At 33.8% G+C, this 23,280-nt stretch overlaps 1 protein-coding gene across 3 annotated transcripts in view; it reads right to left on the reverse strand.

The window, feature by feature from the left end:
• The window catches only part of LOC149552640 (ubiquitin-protein ligase), a 249,298-nt gene that overhangs the window by 100,704 nt on the left and 125,314 nt on the right, over positions 1–23,280 (reverse strand). For all 3 annotated transcript variants that reach the window (XM_089788214.1, XM_089788217.1, XM_089788215.1), the window contains 3 exons: positions 5,303–5,840; positions 4,596–4,874; positions 4,340–4,485 (listed from right to left, as the gene is read on the reverse strand). In XM_089788214.1, the coding sequence (XP_089644340.1) occupies positions 4,340–4,485; positions 4,596–4,874; positions 5,303–5,840 (963 nt within the window). The remainder of the gene's footprint in view (positions 1–4,339; positions 4,486–4,595; positions 4,875–5,302; positions 5,841–23,280) is intronic.

Genomic DNA, 23,280 nt, shown 5'->3' on the forward strand with positions numbered 1-23,280 from the left:
ACTGAACCCAATTCCTGCAGACTGACATAAAATCGCTCTGATACCACTGTAAAGACCTTGTCTAGTCTCCAACTGATATGATGACAAAAAAGAAATAAGTTTTTTGTGCTTTTGATGTTTTTCAAATTTTATGTGTTGTTTGGATGTACATGCGTCTTTTTTTGAGAATTTGAAACAACAACAAATGCAATGCTGGAAAGAAAATATTTCATGCATAGCTGATCACATTTATTTTAATGCAATTCTAATAATTACATATGATAATTAAGAAAGTGCAAGTACATGATGAATTTCATGTCAAATAGAACCTGGAAGTAATTTGTATCAGATAAAGCAGAGGCTGAAAGCTTCCTCAAGAGAAAATCGCAATCTGCAATGATATCTGCATGGATTAAATGCAAAGGCATGGCCCTTAAGATTAAAATCCAATGCCCTCTGTAGATCTCAGGTCTGAAATACCAACATGCAAACCTGATGAACTGAATTTGCTAGCTTTCCATGTGATTGCAGGTCCACATTAGGTAGTCGCAGCCCTGAACTAAACCAAACGTAGGCCTTGTATACCAGGCACATGGGTATAGAAGTTGATTGCATGCCTTAGAGATTGGAATACCAACCTCAAACAAGAAATACAGTTGCCTGGAACAGATCGCAGGTTTTGAAAGATCAATTTACGAAACACAATCAAAACAACCACTGCCTGGGAAATGGTTGTCAACCTTGAATTGCACAAATAAAAACTCCAGGATCAAATCACAGAAGAAGTGAACCCTCAGCAACACAGTTCCTTTCTTCCTCAATTGATTTCCTTCATCACAATTCCCTTCTCAGTTACAGGATATCGCAGTAGATAAGATACATGCAAATTATTATACCTCAGCAACAATTTACAATCCAATTTCTTAGACAATTTTGAGAACTCAAATAATAATCAAGGATGCAATTCTCATAAAGAGAATCATATTTATAATAGCACTTGTGCAAATTGGCTTCATCATTACACCTTTCACTAAAGAGGCTTTACCTTCACAACATCACTTTATAATATAAAGTTCATTAATATTATAAAGTGTATTTATTAATAAGCCTTTATAACTTGCAATAAATATGATTCTCCAATAAATTATCTCATCCTGAGAAGATGATTGAATGGATGACTATCACCACTGAGCCCACATTTGCACTACCAAAGATAGCAAATGGCCACAAGTAGACTTACTAAAAATAGAAAGTCAACAGCTGAGACCCTCAAATCCTACTGCCACCTCACAATGGTCGTGATGATGAGTTGACAAACCATGGCTCCTGGAGCTTGCTAAATTGGGGACATTACTCTTGATCTTGACATTGGGCACATATTATAAAATCATTTCTGATGCGGTGTGTTGGACCTTTCTAATGCTTGATGGACTCTTCTTAGATTGACGGCTTGAGTCAAGCTTAGGAGATGTGATCACTGTTAGATATTCATGTATGTTAAATCACCAACGTCTTATACCACTCTGTTGTCATGAACCACTGACCATTCTATTGTTCGTGACCTTCATTTTGAATGCTAATTTTGTATACTCATCATGCTGACTTGGGAAATAATTTTGTGCCTTCTAACTCTCTGATCATTGAAAGCTCCTTACGGTAGTTTTGATACAATATTGTCTTTAAAGATGATGAATTTTTAATGGTTCTTTCTTGAGAACTTATGCAACTCCTCACTTTAATTTATATTGGCATCATCTCATTGTGTCAAATGCTCGTACGCAAATGGTTCATCTACAACAACTCTGATTTTATTATATCTCTGTAGCACCTATGTTCTTTCATCTACGCAGATGGTATTTTTGTCTTTGTCACTTGTTATCAAAAGCACAATATATGAAGCCAATCATTGCTTTGAAGGAGTATTTGTAAACACTTCATATATATGTCATTCTCAATATTTTAATATTATAATCAAATACATTTCCATCAATCATATAATCCAGCCAATGTAAGGAACTCCATAGACTTGAATTTATTGCTCAGTAATCTTGATTATGATCAAGCCATGCCACTCATAGATTCTTTATAGCTCCCCTCTCTCATTTGTCTTAATGACAATTCAGTATAACATTCTTATAGCCTTATCAACATCAATGACCTACCTTTAACATCAATGACAACATTTCATCAATTTCCACATTAAGTATTTTGTTGGATTCATGACTTTCTGACTCTTATAGACCTAGTAAGGAAAGCAATTGTAGTGTTAGTATTCAACACCTAACACATGCCTTATGCTGATGTAATCAACATTTCAATGCTAGATATGATAGGTATATTCAATGTTGAAATGAGGATTATGCAGCACTACTTATATTGTTGTCATATTGTTTGATTCAGACTATTGGAATTGGAACCTTAAGGATTAATCCCAACCTTTGAAATTAAGATGTTTAATTCAAACATTGGGAATTAGAACTATGTTATTATTTCACACATTTGGAACTAGAGCAATGCTGTTAATTTCGGACCCTTAGAGATAAACTCACAATGGTTATTCCAGTCCTTCGAAAGGAACCATGTAATGTATTTCAGACATTGGCAAATAGAATACACATTACTCCAAGTCTAGAGAAATAAAACACAATATTACATGTTCAACCATAGAACAAGTATACCCTTGAATTCCAACAAGCGTGAGACTTAACGTTGATTGCTTTGTTAAGCATGTAAGGTCAAAGAAAGACCTAATCCTAACATTAAGGAATGAAAATCACTCCTAACTCACCTTGAGGCTATAAAAAAATGAACTGATTAGGGTGTGGAATGGGTTGCAGGAATAGTCATGCTTGCACTAGTAAAACCTTGGCCAGGATAGACTAATATGTTTGTGGTAGTCAATTTGTTGGTACCAGTTACATGATTGAGTCAGAGGTCATATTAGTTGGGAGTTCCTATAGAGTGTGACCAACTTCTTGTATAGGGTCAATCCCCAAGAGTTAGCCAGCCCTGCCTCATGATCCTGCATACACCCTACCAAAGAGTGGGGTCCACTGCAAATAGGAAGTGAGAAAGGAGTATCAGTAGATCCATGGATGGGTACTAAAAACACCTTGGTGATGTTTTCCCTCCCAAGATGCATGGGAGCAAAAGGGAGACAAAATGGAAATTCAATTACTTGAATGTGGTAAGAATCCCAAGCCCTATTCTGTAATTCACTTATATTTATTTAGTTTCATGTATCATAGTTTAGCTCCATTGTTGTACTTCTTTTCTGTACTTCATTTCCATTCCTTCTTACAATTAAAGATCTCAATTTTATCTTAGTTATTCAAAAAAATTGTACAGTTGCTGTACAAAATAGTAGAATGAAATTATTAAATTCTTGTTGTCGAGTTCCTTGTTTATGTATTTAGTTTCTGTAATTGTTGTTATCTGAATCTGCATATTACATCAAGAGGCATTAGCTACAAACTAAATAAGCTTGTAAAAATTTTATTGAATATTTTGGCTAGTAATATTTGCATACATTTATTGTTTAGAGTTCAGTCTATTTAAATACTCTCTATATTTGATGCTTACAATTGACAGTAGCAACTGGAGCATCCATTGATATAAAATGCTTTCCATAAAATTGTTGATTTATGCAAAGTTTAGTACATGCAATCGTTTGCAATAATCTAGAAGGCATTTAGCTCTAAATTATCTTAATATTGCAATAAGATCCCAAATACTTTACCACTCGATCATTTTAAATTTACATATCATTATGAGGCAATTTCATATTGATCCAAAATCTACTTGCTGTCTGCCAATTTTGCACTGATCGGTCTTATAGTAATCTACCCAGTTGGCATTGATAAGATTTGTTTGTTATCTCCCAATTTGGTATTGATCAGATCTACCTATTGTCTGCTAATGATATTGATCATATCTGCATACTTATCTTCTATTTTTTAACTAGATCAAATGCCACCAATGATTCAAAATTAATTTCTTTTTTTTCACATTCATCTCCTTTTAGAGAATGCCATCCAGTTCTATTACCTTGCCTATCTGTCATTTAATGAATCTTACAGCTAAAAATTGATTATTACTTGCTTCCACATCTAGCACATCTAAGTTTAAGAAATTTAGCGTGTTGTTCTCCAGATATCCCCTGGGTGATTGATCATCAAACGGCCTATAACTATAGGAGGGGGGGGAAGCCCATTCAGCCCTGTAAATATCAACTCCAAACAAAACAAAAATGTAGTTTGACTTAATTAATTTGTCTTGATTGGTTTGTGCATAGTTAGATGTAATATAGGCAATTAGAAAATAGTATTTTGATGCAAATGATGTGTCTTTGGATACTTGCCAATGTCTCACAGACATCAAGCTCCTTCAATGAAGTTCCCTTGAAAGCATAAAGAGGTTCATCACCAATCTTTGTGTGCCGTAATGACAAATAACAAAGTGAGCTTGCACATGCCATGTAATTGATTAGAAAGGCCTGATCTAAATCTGCCAAAGACATTAGCCAGAACAACTTTTTGTTCAGAAAATATACCTAAAAAATGCATATTAATATTGATGGAATCAAGTTCACTTAAATATGATGCAGAGAATTTTACCATTACAACCGCCAAGATCCAGCTCTACAAGAGAAGATGAATGCAAACTCAAGCTAAAGTCGTGCTCCCGCATGATAGAGTTGGCATTATTATTAGAAATTGATAAAAGTGATGTGATTGAATACTGTCCAAAGGAAGTCAATGCTGCATGTAATGAATGTAGATGCCTGGATGAATTAAGAAAACAACTAATACCCTGGTCTGTCAGGGAAGTGCATCCATCAATATTCAAAACAGAGATCGAATGAGATAGTGCCACAATTGTCATCAAATCACTATCTGCACCAACATCTTTTGCATTACTAGATTGTAGAGAATGAAGTATAAAAAATAGTTAGCATATACTTTTCCTAGAAAATGCTATGCAACACTTGCTTGATTAATTAGCAGTCACAAAGAAATTCACATGCATTATAATTCAGTTTTATAAGACAGTAAGACAAATATCAAAAAAGCTTCCACAGTACTTTATACATACTTGTAACAAGAACACTGAAAATAAATATTATTCAATAATCATCATATGCAAATTGTTGAGCACTTCACAATGAGCAGATACTTTATATTCTCTTCAATTTCTGGAATACAAAGGATCCATGGAAATAATTTTATATCTTAAATAATTTACTTCTAATATAAGGAATTCCTCTGCTATCCACAGGTTGGACTGATATAAAAGATATAAGAGAGACATAAATATATAGTACCTCTTATATCTGCACGGCCTTTCAGTGAGAGTCTGGTCAAATTACATGACATGGTTTTGTGTAATAAAACCCAGTTTGAAGACTGACGACTTGGATATGCTTCATAGCTCGCATGCAAAACAGAGACCTTCCATGCAGCTACTGGGCTTATGTCCACAGACAAGTCAACTTCTTCAATTAAAGGGCATGCTTGTGCCAGTTTGTCCAATATGCTCACCTTTATCTGGGAACAATATCTGGATTTAAAAATTCTTACAGGTGGTGACAATAGCTGTAACCAATCAATGATGTCCTCCTCCTTAAGTCTCCAACACTGTGAAATAATCACTTCTTGCAAGTTACTTAATGATGTTACCAAATGTAACTTCTGTAGAACTAGCCATTGTACTCCTTCAGAAGTTTGTCTCGTGCCCACAAGCTTCTTGAGTGTCTCAGAGGAAACCAAAGAAGATGATCCTGTATCCACCATCCCCTTGTGCAGTGAAGAGAGAAATAGCACTTTCCCAGTAACTTGCTGACATCCTGAAAGGTCTAGTTTCTAGACAAAATAGGTGAAGAATTGTATCAGTTTTATCACCAAAATGCACAGAATATAATTTTTAAATTCACGATGTTAAAAGACTTCTTGAAATGAAATGTTGACAAAATGCAAAACCAGTTTGGCCAATGAAAACTTTTAAAAACAAATAGATAAAAACATGATATTCAGATTGCCAACAGGAGAAAGCTATTACCATCTCTGATAGGGCTCTTATGTTCCAAAGGTTACTCCACATGACAAATGTCTAACATATTCTAACAGGATTCTTTATAAGATTTATCAAATAAACACCAAGTTGGCCAAAGAATTCTGGGAGCAGTCCGTGTGCAGATCTGAGATTCCAGGAGCAATCAACACTTCTTGGAGAAGAGTGTTACCATGGGAGAATGCCAACTTGCAAATAGATTTTATATGCATTCAAGATATTGATGGTGGATTAAAATTCATATTTAAGGCCATTTTATTAATTCTCGCAGCTTTCATAATTATGCAGGAAATAATTAAATTGTTAATTAATTAAATGAAGTTTGCTAAGATAGAGAGAATTTTCAAGGTTTAAAATATAAAGTCAAATAGACATAATTGCTTGGAGGAATAGAAGGGAAAAAAGTCCTTTTGGAAAAAAAAAAAATGAAAAACCAAAAAAGATGTGTTTTCTTAAGCAACAATAAAAAGGAAAATAATGTTTTATTTTAAAATGTAATGGAAAATCCAAAAACAATTTTTTTAGAAAGCAACTTAAACGCTATTAATTAAAGCTTGCACACGAGGTTAACAATCCACTGTTCATTATCAAACTTTCTTTCCTTAAAAGAATGAAATCTAATCATCTTCTAAAATGTTCACCCGTAATATTGTTTGTGTTTGTTTGATATAAACATGTTTAGTATGTCATGTTTCATTCACCATGCTGTTAATACCTTGAGAAAACATTACATTGAAAAAGAATCGACAATTCATTTGCATTATACCATATTTATCAATATTATAATTCATTTCCTTAAAAATATGCAGTCTAATGATTATCTTCTAAAATGTTCATCCCTAACATTATTTGTGTTTGTTTGATATAAACATGTTTAGTATTTCATGTTTCATTCACGATGTTGTCGTATGCCTTGAGTACACATTACATTGAAAACAAAGTGACAATTTATTTGTATTAAACCATATTTATCAATATAATAATTCATTTCCTTAAAATACTGCAATCTAATTATCTTCTGAAATGTTCACCCTTAATATTATTTGTGTTTGTTTGATATAAAGATGTTTAGTATTTCATGTTTCATTCACCATATTGTCATATACCGTGAGTAAACTTTACATTGAGAAAGAACTGACAATTTATGTGCATTAAACCATATTTTTCAATACTACAAAAGTCCGTACACATCAACCATTAAACTGAAGTCAAACTTGTAGAATTAATTTGCAGACCTGACTAAAAAGCCAATAAGTGTATTTTCCGATGTTACCCCAAGTTTCCTCGTCGAGGGGATGGGAGGACAGGGAAACAGGTTTTTGGGACGTTATTGTAATTTGGAGCAGGGGATGGCTATATGTGTATATGTGTGTGTATGTGTGTGTGTGTGTGTGTGTGTGTGTGTGTGTGTGTGTGTGTTTTCCTATGTACCCTAAGTTTCTAGGATGAGGGGATGGGAGCACATGGGAGCATTTGAACTATGGAACCTAACTACAAACCAAAATGGAGGACTGATGCTCCTCTCAGATAAACTATTTTTGACACCTTGTTTGCAAAGAACAGCCAAAGTATAAAACATTTTATCTCTTGATCAGTGTATGATGAAGAACAAGAGCCAGCCACCACATCCTCTATTCAAGGGGCACTTGCATCCTCTTGGTCAACATCTTGCTCCTCATTCACTTCCTCTTTGCCCTCTGTCTCTTCTTCTTCCACATCATCAGCCTCTGCTTCCTCTTCGGCCATTGCCTCTACACTTCCATCAACCTCCACATCATCTTCTTGGCCTTCCTCATGTTCGGCTTCTATATCTTCCTCTTCAGCCTTGGAGGAGTCTTCATTGCCCAACAAAATATAATATTGAGTAAAATTAATAAATGCGTAAAATAATATTATATATCATTTTTTATTATTAGCGTATATAATAATCATAATCTAAATGTAATAAATAATAAACATTGACAACTAATATATTTAGATAGTGTAATGATTAATTTTTATTTTTTAATATTTAACGACTATAATGTTAAGAAAACATTAATAAAACATGAATTCAACCAAAAGTAATGATGAAAGGTCGGGTCTATCCAAGAGATATCGAAGGCCTTATAACAGAAAGGACCAACCGGCTAATGGGGAGAATCCATAATAATAGATAAGGAATGAATACACCTTAGGCAGAAAGATATGGTACAGCGACTCAACATGGGGAGTAAGAATATATGGAGCGATCCCATAAATGGCACCAAGACTATGAGGAACAACACATACTAAATAAATACACCCATTACCTCCAAAAGACTATCACAAACTGCTGCTTGGAGATAACCGGGAGTACTAAGGAGGATTAGCAAATAACAGAGATGACATACATGTAAAGGAGTCAACCAGTCATAAGAATGGGATTGAGATGCACTGCGGAGAATCATACCAAAGAGATCACTCAAAAAAATACGATATCTAATAAATATATGGTATGCAGAAATTACATTGATAATATTATACAGCAAACATAGATATTAAGGAACAACAATTATGATAAAATGGGAGAAGGGAATAAACCTTACAAAAAATCTCAGATAAAGAGTCAAATAAATCCCTATATATCTATAGTTCAAGGAATGTAGAATTTCATATCTATGAATAGGAAGACTCCATCTAATGGACATATTCTTTATAATATATATTCACGCATCAAAGTCAGCATCCGTAAGTATACTCTGATGGAAGGCTCCTACAGTATATGCTATTAGCAGAATCCATGACTCAGAAATTTCAGTTGGGATTTGCTATATCATTGAAGCTGGCATTCACGAGGCATTAAGTCAAAATGAATCCAGGTTGAACCAGCATCTGCCGTGCATCAATAGATGTTAGTATGGTAAAACATTAGAAGTGTTAATACAGTAAAGTCCCAATGTGACTGTAAATTAATACTGAACTGAATTTATATATTCATGAAAGAGCTTTGAAAGGAAACAAATCTAAAAGAGAGACAATAAGAGTTATATGGGGATGGGAATGTCTAAGGCTCATTCCATGAGGTAAGTATTAATAAATAAATAAATGAGGGGAAATAAAATACTTGGAAGAGAACTTAAAGAGAACAAAATATATATCAATAAGGGAATAAGTAAGAGGCAAGTGCCTACATTGCATCGGTAAATTGTGAGCCTCTCCTTAGGGATGTCTTGGCTTCAAATATACTTGAGATTTATTAAGTATTTAACCTGATAACATACAGGTCTGAAAGTGCAGACGTCACTAGACCTTCTTACCTTAAATATCACAAGTGTTTCTTTGAATAATATAACCTCCAGGAGAGCCAGCGACTTCTTAGAAATTGTTTGGTAATAGTTAACTAATTTAACTCACTTTGTTAGTTAGCAAATGTTCTAACTTTCCTTACTAATCGCCGATTTCTAGATGGGTTATATTTGTTAACTTAGGAAGGGACATGTCCCTTTGAGGGACATACCCTTTAATATCGATATTTAAGGAGGTTATTGTTGTAGTTTTGAAGACACAGTTACAATTCAGTCTGCTACTCTAAGCATCAATATCCAGCGAATACATTGCAGAGATACTCCCATTTAAGCAAAGGTTGATTATTCTTTCTCGCATTGGCATAGAGAAGTTCAGTGTTCAAACACACATTACACAATTAGGTTGGTTTCTTCAAGCAATATCATCCTACTGATCTATTGCAGAAGTATATAATTTTCTCATCAGAAATATAGGTGTCAACTTCCTCAATTTTCAGATTATTAGAAGACCATTCTTAGCAATCAAGGACTGAAATAAAAGTCTGATTCAAAGGATACAGAATTTGCAATATCTTTACATGGTATCAAAGCTCTGGTAGTCGAACCTAGGCTCTGCAAAATTCAGTTATCAAACTTCATATATATCTAGTAACTATCTCCTATCTTCAATGGCATACACAATCAGACCTGAAGACAGGTTTGATGGGAAAGAACACTTTGAGGCCTGGAAATTCAAAATCATTGAAAAGAATGATGTAAGACAATTCGTTGACAAAGCATCCAAACAACCATCAGTTGAACCTCATAAATCTATTAGGAGCAAAGGAAATAGAAAAGTCATTCAAATCATTTTAAATGGAATAGAAAATGATATCGTACCTATGCTTACAAAACATCAAACTGCCTTTGATATGATGAATGCATTACGAAATGCATATGAAGTAAACAATGCAACTAGGGTTCTCGCATTGAAAAGGCAACTAAATCACATTTAGATAAAGAAAGGAGAATTCATAAATTCTTACTTCCTAAGGGTTGCCGGCATTAGAGATGAACTACCAAGTATAGGAACCACTATTAGTGACACAAAATTAACACTAATGGCTATAGATGGATTGCCAGATTCATGGGAGACATTTGCACAAGGAATAAGCGCCCAAAATAATCTTCCGGACTTCAACAGACTCAAGAACAATTGTCTTCAAGAGGAATCCAAAAAACTAAAGAAAGGAGGGAAACCGAAAACAGAAGATGAAGAACTTCATGTTCTTAATACAAACTCCTATAAGGGCAAGAAGAAGCATTTCAAACGAAAAAGGGAAATCAAAAGAATGGGAAACCCAAGAAAGATCTATCTAAAATAAAGTGTTACAAATGTGAAAAATTTGGACACTACAAATCTAATTGTCCTAAAAATTCGAAACAACAAGCAAACTGTACAAATGTTATTAGGAATTAGGAAAGAAGATACCTATGATCCTAAGAACCGTGTTTTATACTTCTCACTATCAAATGAAATTTCAAATAAAGCATGGGTAATTGATAGTGGGTCTTCTAGACATATAACGGGATACAAAGAAACACTAAACTCTTTATCAAAAAAGGTTAACGGTGAAGTTACCATTGGTGATAATTCAGCACACTCCATTGAAGGAATTGGAAATTGCACCTTGAAACTAAAATCAGGAAATACTCTTCTTCTCAAAGGTGTACTCTACGTACTAGGAATTAAAAGAAATCTAATCTCAATTACAGCACTTGAAGATGATGGGCATAATGTTGCATTCATGGAGGCAAAGTATTAACTTGGGCAAAGAACTCCTCCATCAAGAAAGTAATGTTAATTGGTCAGAGAAAAGGATATTTGTATGAATTGAACACAGAATCTTGTTGATCTATTCAAGCCTTAGTTCATGAAGCTACAGACATAAATGAAATATGGCACAGAAGCTTAGGGCATCTAAATTTCAAAACTTTACCAACTATGGAGAAGATGGTTACTGGATTACCTAAACTAAATAAAGACTACTCAAATATTTGCAAAAGGTGTGCTCTAGGTAAGAACACCAGAAGTCCTTTTTCATGATAGTACTAGAAAAACAAATAATGTACTAGAATTAATTCATTTAGATTTATCTGGACCTATGTTTGTTCCTTCTCTTGGAGGATTCTGGTATTATATCTTATTCATAGATGACTTCTCTAGGAAAACATGGATTTACTTTTTAAAATGCAAAGAATCAGAAGAAATCCTACAGAGATTTAAAGATTTCAAAACATTAACTGAAAACTTTTAAGGGCATAAAATTAAAACCCTTAGAATTGATAACGGAGGAAAATATAACTCAGACTTGTTTAAAAGGTTTTGTAAAGAATTAGGGATTAAAAGGGAGTACATTGTTCCTTATAGTCTAGAACAAAACGGGGTAGCCAAAAAGAAAGAATAGGACAATTATAGAAGCTGCTAGAGCCATGATTTTTTATCAAAATCTGGAATATTATCTTTGGGCAAAAGCCTCTTGTACTGTTGTATTTATTAAAAACAGAAGCCCTCACTCCTACCTTAGAGATAAAACTCTTGAAGAAGTATTTACTAAGGTTAAACCCAATATAAGTCATAAGTTCTAAAGAACCTTCTCCTTTATCTAGTTCTAAAAGAAATGGTGAATCTAGGTCCCAAAGGGAGAACTTGGAAGAAATTGAAAATGAAATTCAAAATATGAATCATGAAGAAAATCAAAATTCAAAGAAAAGACCACTTTGGGCCATTAAAATAATCAAGGCAGCTGAAGACTTTGTTGCACCTTCCAGAACAGTCAAAGAAAGTAAAAGACCTAAAAGATTCTCTAATTATACAACAAACATGAGTGACTTATCCAAATCAGAACCAACCAATCCCTGTGATGTTATTAAACATAAAACTTGGAAAGAAGCTATGAGAGAAGAATACCAATCTATTATGAAAAATGATGTTTGGGAAATTGTTCCAAGACCTAAAGGAAAATATGTTGTTTCTTCCAAGTGGATATTTAAAATAAAGCATGCTGCTGATGGTAGCATGGAAAAGTATAAAGCTAGATTTGTAGCCAAAGGATTTTCTCAGAAGGGAGGGATTGATTATGAAGAAACCTTTGCTCCTGTTGCCAAATATACCTCCGTAAGAGCAATCTTAGCGATTGCAACATCGAAAAGATGGAAAGTACATCAGATGGATGTAAAAACAGCATTCCTAAATGGAAAGATTACAAAAGTATATCTATAGCAACCTGAAGGATTTGAAACTCATGATCCTAACGCTTTTGTTTGTAGGCTCAAGAAAGCTCTCTATGGGCTTAAACAAGCTCCCAGGGCCTGGAATGAAAGAATTGATAAGTATCTCACCGGCTTAGGATTCTCCAAGAATGAAGCCAACCCCAATTTATATTATAAAAGAGATAAAGATGATATGGTAATTCTGATACTATATGTTGATGATTTACTAATAACAAGTGATAATCATCTCATAGATCAGTGCAAGAAAGATCTTAGTAGAGAATTCGAGATGAAAGATTTGGGACTCCATTACTTCCTAGGACTAGAAGTACGATAGAATTCTGATAGTATCATACTTAATCAAGGGAAGTATACATCAGACATTTTGAAGAGATTTGGAATGTGGAATTGCAAACCTATGTCTTCTCCAATGGAGACTAATCTACATAAACTTAAGAAAGCAGCAGCAAAATCACCTTCCATATATTCTACTCTCTACAGACAGATGATTGGGTCCCTTATGTACTTAGTAAATACAAGAGCAAATATTTGCTATGCAGTTAATGCCTTAAGTCAATTTATGTGTGAACCCAAGGAAATTCACCTAGTTGCGGTTAAACACATTATGAGATACTTAAAAGGCACTCTTAATTTTGGACTCAAATATGAGAAAATTGGCTTAGACTTACATGGATTCACTGATTCAGATTGGGGTAGAAGTGTTAAAGACAGAAAAAGTACTTCAGGATGCTGTTTCAGTTTAGGATCAGCGATGATATCTTGGATATGCAGAAAGTAGTCTTAAGCAGCTCAGAACTGCACAGAAGCCAAATACATTGCAGCAGCGATGGCCTCTCGAGAAGCAGTCTAACTAAGAAAGTTACTTGTAGGATTCTTTGGGCAAGCCATGAATCCTATGATTATTCATTGTGATAATCAGAGTTCCATCAAGCTTTCAGTGAATCCAGTTTTTCATGATAAGTCCAAGTATATTGAAATTCTTTACCATTATGTAAGAGATATGGTAGATAGGAATTCTGTAAAATTAGAATACATTTGCACTGTAGATCAAACAACAGACATACTCACCAAACCTCTATCTAGAGTGAAGATAGAACACTTCAGGAGGAGACTTGGTATGGTTGAGTTGTAATCCATTTGTACTCTTTAAATTATTAATAAAATAATTTTATTTTTGTCAGGCTATTGACTATAATGGACTCCACCATTAGTATTCATTATTTAAGAGGTGATGATCTCTGAGATAATGAACAATTGTATAAAAGCCATTATGAGAGATGACGATCTCTTAGATAATGTGCTAAACAGTAGAGTTTTACTATAAGATCTAGTTGAGTTTTAGATCAAATTGTGATGTGGACATTGCTATGCCTATGAGTCACAATTTGGATAAAGGAAGAATTTTAGTATTCTCCAAGTTTATCCTGTATTCTGGTAGATCTTAAACTCAAGATCTTGTTGTGATATAGAAATACCAGTTTCTATGAGTCACAACTTGGATAAATGAAGAAATTAAATTACTCTTTAGATTTATCCTGTATCTTATCACTAGTAGCAGTGATTTGTCATATCACAGGCTTAGTAATATGACATTGTATCAGGTGCTCTATGATACCAAATGCTAAGAAGATTCAGATAGATATAGAGTATTAATTCTTTCTTATTCATCTCTATTGATGTTGCTAGATATAATATCTCCCTGTATAATTATCAGGTTAAGAGGAAGCATTTAACCTAATAACATATAGATTTGAAAGTGCAGACCGCACTAGACCTTCTTACCTTAAATATCACTAGTGTTTCTTTGAATATATAACCTTCTAGAGAGCCGGCAACTTCTTAGAAATTGTTTGGTAATAGTTAACTAATCTAACTCACTTTGTTAGTTAGCAAATGTTGTAACTTTCCTTACTAATCGCTGATTTCTAGATGGGTTATATTTGTTAACTTAGAAAGGGACATGTCCCTTTGAGGGACATACCCTTTAGTATCGATATTTAAGGAGGTTATTGGTGTAGTTTTGAGGACACACAGTTACAATTCAGTCTGCTCCTCTAAGCATCAATATCCAGCGATTACATTGCAGAGATAATTCCATTTAATCAAAGGTTGATTATTCCTTCTTGCATTGGCATAGAGAAGTTCAGTGTTCAAACACACATTACACAATTAGGTCAGTTTCTTCAAGCAATATCATCCTACTGATCTATTGCAGAAGTATATAATTTTCTGATCAGAAATATAGGTGTCAACTTCCTCAATTTTCAGATTATTAGAAGACCATTCTCAGCAATCAAGGACTGAAATAAAAGTCTGATTCAAAGGATACAGAATTTGCAGAATCTTTACAAGATTAACACATAATAATAATTAATCTAACAATAATATAAAAATGAACAATAAATAATCTAGGCTTCAGCCTATTCCCTATCAACAATTTTTTTTATTTTAAATAACAATGGAATAAGTAAGACATAAAATGAATGAAAAATATTGCAACTCACTGTATTCATCTTATTCAAGATACACTCTCTTACATTATCGACATAAGACAATAATATAATTGCAAGCAGCAACCATTAAGAAGGATTAAATTGTATAATAATCTTTCATATCTAGTACAACAGAGATCACAGTAGACATTGAACTAGATATAAATCTTTCTACATGTTCAACTTATCAAGTCACAACCCATTGTATAAATCAAAGATAGCGAGTGCCATTAAAAGTATTCATTTGACTAATTATTGACTTCATATGATCAACTCAAGAATTTATAGTGGAATTTTGCTGGTAACTCATAGTAAGTATAAGAGACTCAAGTGAGTTGTCCCTTAATTGAAATTTATCTTTGAATGGGGTTATTACACCGACCATCCAGCTTCTCGTTATATTTATATTTGTAAATTCAATCTTCACCATCATCTACTTCATCTCAATAAGGAGCCTACATGCCATCCAGCATAGCCAAAAACCATTTAATGAAGGCAAGTCCTCTCCATATCATGCTTCCTCTAAAATCAAACCTTCTTGGAGGACCACCGTGTATATTTCTCCTCTACTTGTTCCAAAAACCTTGAAAAGGACCCCCATTGCATATTCGAATTGGAAGGGGATGGTCACGTAATCAATAATTAAACCAAACAAAAAATAATGATGTGAATTCTCTATTGAATTGTTATGATCATTCTTCTGGTAAATCTCTTATTCTTTCCTATGGACGGGTTGGTCCTTACATGCTAATTTATGGATATGGAAATCAAATTAAATGAATCAAAACCACCAAGAAGTTCCAATACCATCTGCTTATAAGATTTAAGCAACTCATTCCTTGTAATATTAAGGTTTCTTACCTGATTGACTATTAATTTGCTGTCACCATAGACTTCCAAACAAATGATTCTCATTCTTCTTGCCCATTCCAATCCATCGAAAACAGCACGTGTACAAACATTCTGATTATGTGGCTGATTACATGGAAAAAAACATTCATAATCTTGGGCTATATTATTTTGAGTGGGCACAAGCTCTTTTGAAGAGCTGACAACATTGGGTTTATAATGCTGATATGATCTGGTGTTAAAATTTTGTCCTTGACCTTAGTAATCAGGCTAATATTGTGGTATATTATTCTATTTTTGTTGATAAGGCAGTTGATAAAGAGGCTGGTAAGGTCTATAATCTTAACTTTGCTGCTTTTTCATATTCACCATTTTATTACCAAATTTTTTAAGATACCCTTAATCTCTTGTAAATCCACAAATTCAGTTGGAGGGGTATTTGTATGGGATATTGGTCTGAGTATTAGGTGATGGAAATGTTGGTGGGGCTGGGATAACAACTAAAAGGACTGCTTGCAAAAGGTATCAGTGAGGTGGTACTGGAAAAATTGGCTTAGGAGGCCTTGGGGCAATCTGAACAGCTTGTATGAGCTAATTCGCTGCTCTAATAGCTACGTCATAAGCACTAGGGAGCGTAGCACCTCCCATAGATTGCATCATCACAGATATGTCACTATTGAAAGCCCTTAAATAATATTAAAAAGCATGGTCAGCAGAGTGTCTTACCATTTGAGGAATTCTCTCCCACGTCCTCTGGATACAGAAGTTAAAATTCGTTATTTGCTCATAGGGACCCTCTTAATGGTGGAAAGCTGCTCCACCAAAGATAAATGATCTGATTTATCTTCAAAAACTTGCAAGGTTCAGTACCTAGTTGGTCCTAATCTGTGAAAGAAATCACTAGTAGCCTCCTAAACTATTGCAAAGCTTTTCATTTAAATGATGCAGCTAACAACCTTACTGCAACATTATCTTCTGTATTATAATGCAAGGCACAAAGATTTTCTACATCCTTTATGTGTTCAATTGTGTAAAAACCTAAGTTGGGTCTTAACTGAATTGGCAAAATTATTAATAATTTCCTTGATTGTCTTTCAGTTTGAATTAAAGAATGTATAACTTGAGTTTCTTTTACTTCAATGAATATGCAAGACCAATACAGATTTATTGATGCTAAGCTGATAATTGTTTTACCATTCAAAGCTACAACCTCCGACACAACTGAAATTTGCAGACACTACAATTTCTAATTCATCATCAAACTTGGGATTGCATATACTTATTTATTCAATTCAATTTTTTTGCAAAATGAAAAATGCTAACAAAATAAATATAACCAGTATAAGAAATGTGGAATCCGATTTACAGGTGCATTCACTCAAAATCACAGCCAATGAACATAAACCCTAGCTCAAATAACAAATTGCAAGTCTTTTGTTTGAGCCGCAGGCCTCCAAATATAGAATGTGGACCATGTTGTAATTTGCAGCCTCCAAAATAATAATCCCAGGCCCTGGAGACTGACACACAACCTCCAATGAATGGTGTATCAACCTTCAGAAAGGTTGCAAAAGTCTCTAATGCCAAAACGCCGTCTCCTAGGTGAATTGACAATCTTAAATGCCCAAAACATGGCTCTATATAGCACCTGCAAGTTGGAATTGATAATTCCAATTAACCTCCTCTAAAATCAAACAATGATTTTCAGCAGCAAAGATCTCCTTAGACACAATAGGTAGAAATAGGAGAGATGGAAAATTGCATACCTCTGCATAATTGTAAATGCAATCCTCAAAATTGAATCTACAATACTTCATCTGTAGATCCCAAACCCTTATACTTCAGCAAGGTACAAAATTTCAAAACTTCAGTAGTGTCACAAAGACAACAAGAGAAAAAATAATATTCAATTGGATGCCTTTCCCATCAAATGGGCTCATATTTATAATCTTCAAATGGCACAAGTTTCCAAAATAAACTTCACTTAAGAAGCTTCCTCCAAATAATATTAAAACATAATAAAGTGTCATTATAATATAATTTATTAATTGCTTTTGGCTCCAAAAATGCCCCTTTCCACCATAACATAATATTCTGACATACAAGGCCACTATTTCTTGTGGCCACGATTTAATACTTTTCATCCCGGTTCCAACAAGCTATGATACTAAGGTGACCAACGTACAACACCAATAAAAATAGCAACCTCAACATATTTAGATGAATAATAATAATACACCCGTCTTGCAGAAACAACTGAAGAAGCATCAAAATCGAAATCTGACAACACCAGAGTGGTCCTGATGAAGAAAACTGATGAATGAACTTGACGGGATGACTTACTATAAATAGACGCTCCCTCCAAGATTCTTAGAGCCCAAACCAGAAGCCTGACATAAAAACTGAGAGCATCACTCAACTCCTCTAACTCAACTGAGCTCATTAGAACCAACAGTTTGACTCACTATAAATAGTAAGTCCCTCAAACAAAGCCAAAGCACACCATAGTTTGTTAGAAAGCCTATAACCCCACAATTGAGACCCTCAAATCCCACTGTCAATTCACGAGGGGCACGATGGTGAACTGACCAAGCCAATTACAAAAGCCTATTAAAAGATTGGGAAATTACAAATTCGGGTGGTTTGATCCTCACCTGTAAAATACGGTAAACTCTTCAATGTAGACGGGAATAGCATCATGCTACTCCAAATTCAATGGGTTGCCTTGGTTGAATGACACAAAAGGCTGATTCCATTATAGTGACAAAGGGTGCAAAGCTTGACCTCCTAGGGCACTAAAAATTGGAACAACAATATGAGGGGTAGCATAATGAGTACAATAGTGTTGCCTCTTGCTACAGCAAGGGTAGACTCATCTCTCCTTGTATAAACAAGGGGTTGTTGTGGCTTTTCATTTTCTCTCACTCTTCTCCAAGGTGGAGATAGCTGAAAATACTTGAAAGGTGAAGAGTTGTTCCTTGTTTGCACTCTTCTCAAATGCTTTAATATACTCATTTTGCACTTTTCAAAGCTCAAAGTCGACAAGGATGTAACTTGTAAACCTCTTTTAGGTCGGAAATACTATTGTACACACTAATGACAACAAAGATATTGTAAAAAGGGACTGAAAATCAGTCGCTTGTTCCACCGAGAGTATCAAAAACTGTTATCACCTAAATAGTGCACCCTTGCTGAGTAAACTCAAGACTACTAGTGAACATGGGAAAGCTTCCTTGATTTAGGTAGGGTGTTTTTTAGCAGTGAATATTCGTAATTTTGCGAATTTTAGAATTTTTTTCTAATAATTTGGCTAATAATTTAAGATTTAATGCAACCTAAATCACCACATTTTTATTAAATTCAGTTCTAAAATATTTAAAATCACAGAATAAGTTATTTTATTATAAAAATTAAACTCAAAGACTTGCCACAATATTCAATACATGATTATATTTGATTCACCTAAATGTTATATATTATCGAAAAAATTAAAATTAATTCATCAACAATTATCATAATTATTAGTTACTTTAGGGATATATTACCAATATTTAGTTTTCACTATTAATTTAAAATATAATGTAATTATCCTCATAATTTCCATGAGATAAAACATGTTCAATTTTGATTTGTAATATTCCATGACAATTAACGAACTTCCTATTACTATGATTCCAAAATAATTGCCAATGTAAATAATATTTTCTACTCAAAAATTATGATTCCAAAATAATTGCCAATGTAAATAATATTTAAAATGAAAAAAATTGAGAGATTTACCGATAAAAATAATTTGGTTTTTTAAAATAATGTAAGATTCACCGATAATTTATACCTTTCTCTAGAGGAGGGTTTCTTAAAGTTTACCCTGATTGCTTAGATAGTGGAACCTAACCTCTAGACCAAGCTTGTTCTTATGATACTCGCCTAAACATACCTAAACCAAGACTTTGCAGAGGAAAGGGGTAGGCAAAAAGGCAATGCACCAAGTTGTATCATTGAGATTTAACAATTAAGAAACACACAATAGAACCGGTGATAAAAAGCTTCCCTACAAAACTCAATAACACACAATCTTTGCACACAAAACTCGTAAGAAGGCTAAAATATCAGTTCCTAAAGGAAAAAAGAATCCCTCACAATTTGGAAACTGATTAAGAACAACTCACAACCTACCAAGAAGTGTGTAACCCTACATAAAGGCACCAATATGGAATACAACTCCAAGGACAAAGAACATCATTAAAAACCACACCAATAATAAGCACGCAATAATAAGAAATAAGAAGGCATAAGCTTTACATCACAACCAAAAGGTGTTACAAATTTGCATCTTTGAAAAAAGGGTTACAAAAACACTTTGCCTCTATCAAGAACTGACAAAAAATTACAAAACAGCAAGGCAAAGGTGTTACAAATCTGTATATCTCTAAAAAATGGGTTACAAAACATTGCTTGTGTCAAGAACTTAGAAAAAGTTGCAAAATAGCAAGCAAAAGGGACAAAGAACCTTTTACAACGAGTCTTCAACTCATACTTGCGCTTTCACAACCAACTGCATCATTCATGAAGGTAATAAATTTTGGGTTGAATGTAGTAAATTAGGCCTATTTTGAGCCTCTCAAAGGACTTTGAAAAGGGATAAAAATGACCCAGAAGTCATGGCTCGTCAATATCATCATAAAGGCTCTCCATCAATGCACCCTTATCCATCAAAATGCTCATAAAAGCCTCCAAATCAACAATAACTCCTACCGGCTTTAGCCACTCTATCTTTATGACTTTTAACACATAGCCATAACTCTACAAAATATTCCTAGTTGACTTTTAATATGTAAAAAATTGTAATGTCCCTGTTTTTGGCAGGTCTACACAGTTGATGGAGTTAGCTCATCATAGCAACCCTTGTGAGCTGATAGGCGTTTTTGGGGTCCCAGTTGTGGACTTACTATTTTTAGTAAGTCTATTTTTGGCAATTGTTATTCTTGGCAGTGCAGTGGGTGGCTTGGCAATTGGTCGTCACCTGCAGTGAATAAGTTTAATAATTACATGAGCTCTTATTTATTAATTATTTACATTATTAAAATAATATTTATATTAATATAATAATGACTTTAAGAGATATTTCTAAAAAGCGTGTAGGAAAGTTTCAAGTGTCGAGTTCTTATGGGAAACTTCCACAATTTCTGAAGTGGACTTTGGCCAACAAAAGTTTATAAATGAGAGCTCATTTCATTGGGAAAGGCATGCTTGAATTATTTATATGCTTTTGTTGCCTTTGTGGCTTTTCTGAGTTCTGATATTTTGTGGCCCTTGCTGAAGTATAAGGGTTTCAAAGTTGGGTTGTGCCTTTAATTCATAGCTGAGGTTATTGTTGATTAAAATTCTGAAATTATTATTAATATCTCTTGTTGTATTTACTATGGTTGGGAGATACTAAGTTTCCTTCTGAGTTTGTCTTGCAATTTGTTGCTGAAATAAAGTAAATTGTAATTGCTTCTTGGACTATGACTTTTCCATTTCTCCTATTGTTTTCTATTGTGACTAAGGAGAAAATTAGAGTTGTGCTTACTGACTGGTTTAAAGGAAATTTGCATGCAAATTGAACACCAATGTTCAAGTCTACAAAGTTGTTGCTAGAGATCATTACCTGATATTCAAAGAACAAGTAATAATCAAATTTTGGAGGCTGCATTATAATTCAAAGATGTGAATCTGGGCAATTTTTTGATTGTCATCTGCATATGTATATTAGGGATAAACTTCATTATCACATGTCTGCTACTGATTTGTGTGACCAGTATTAATGAGCTAGAGCTACAAATAATGTGGGAGACAGGTGTGTATTTATTTGAGATCTGCAAATCATTACAGAACGCTGCATTCACTTCCAAAATGCCCTTGAGTATTGAAAGACTGTTCACGCACAGCCAAGTTCCACATTGTTTATCGTTGATTAATGTATTTGTTGATTAATGCTGATCCTGGTATAAATAACACAAAGTTGGCTTTGAGCAAATAAAGATTATCATTTCTTGAACTTAATACCTTAGCGTTGCACATTTTATTTATTTAGATTCAAAAGGTATTAATATATACAGTAGCAATCTATGTTCTAGTTCTTTTTTAGCGGCTATAAGTATGTTTGCCAAATGTTTTGTCAAATGCCAAATCTCTGATTAACGAAGAAAATTGATGTGGTTTAATGTAATAACCCTAGCTGGGTATAGCTAAATCAAGCATCAATTTCTTTCACATTTCAATGGTTTGACATTTTGTCAAACACTTGGCAAGCAACCCAATTACCATTGAATATGTGATGTCTTAAATTTTCAAACACAATATCAGGATGTACAAGAAATTGATCACAAATTTATTTAATTTTGGCCATTTTGCATAAATAAATAACAAACACGAATAAACAATTTGGAAATCATTCACACCAGCCTCTGAATTCATTCATCAACAAACCCTATAGCAATATAATGAAAAGGGAATTTAATTGTTGGCTGATTATAAATCAGAATTTGAAGCCAACCTGTTTACTTTCAAACTATGTCATATTAACTGAATTTTACAAATTAAGAACTTGATCTTTGCCATAGAATGTAATTGCAAAGTCAAACTGAAAGCTGCCTAGTTCAATTTTAATCTAGCATTCACAATCTACCCTTACAAATGCTGCCCAAAACAAACTCCAATTTGCAGACTAAACCATCGTCCAGCAACACAGCAATTATAATATTCAATTGCCTAAATGCTCCTCAGCCACAGTTAAATACAAAAAGAGGAGACGATAATAAAACTCAATATTCCACAATACCTTAGCTGTGGATTCTTAGAATTAAATCTACAATACTTAAGCTATAGATCTCAAACTCTTATACTTCAGTAAGGGCACAAACTTCAGACTCGGAAATGTCACAAAGACAACAAGAGCAAAATTAGATAATCAAATAATTGGATGCTTTACTCATCAAATGGGCTCATATTTATAATCTCCAAATGGCACAAGTTTCCCAAATGAACTTCGCTTAAGAAGCTTCCCATACACAACATCAAAATATAATAAAGTGTCATTATAATCCAATTTATTAATTGCTTTTGGCTCCAAAAATGACCTTTTCCACCATAACTTAAGTTCTGACATGTAAGGCCACTGTTTCTTGTTCCCATGATTTAAAGTTTCTTATCCCGGTTCCAAAGAGCTATGATACTGAGGTGACCAACCAACAACACTATCAAAAATAGCAACCTCGGCATATTTATATGAATAATAATAATAATTTACCCATCTTGTGAAAACAACTAAAGAGGCATCAGAATCAAAATTTGACAACACCAAAGTGATC

Source organism: Cupressus sempervirens, chromosome 6 (assembly GCF_028749045.1).
Source record: "Cupressus sempervirens isolate cs-2001-9-10 chromosome 6, ASM2874904v1, whole genome shotgun sequence".
Lineage (NCBI taxonomy): Eukaryota > Viridiplantae > Streptophyta > Pinopsida > Cupressales > Cupressaceae > Cupressus > Cupressus sempervirens.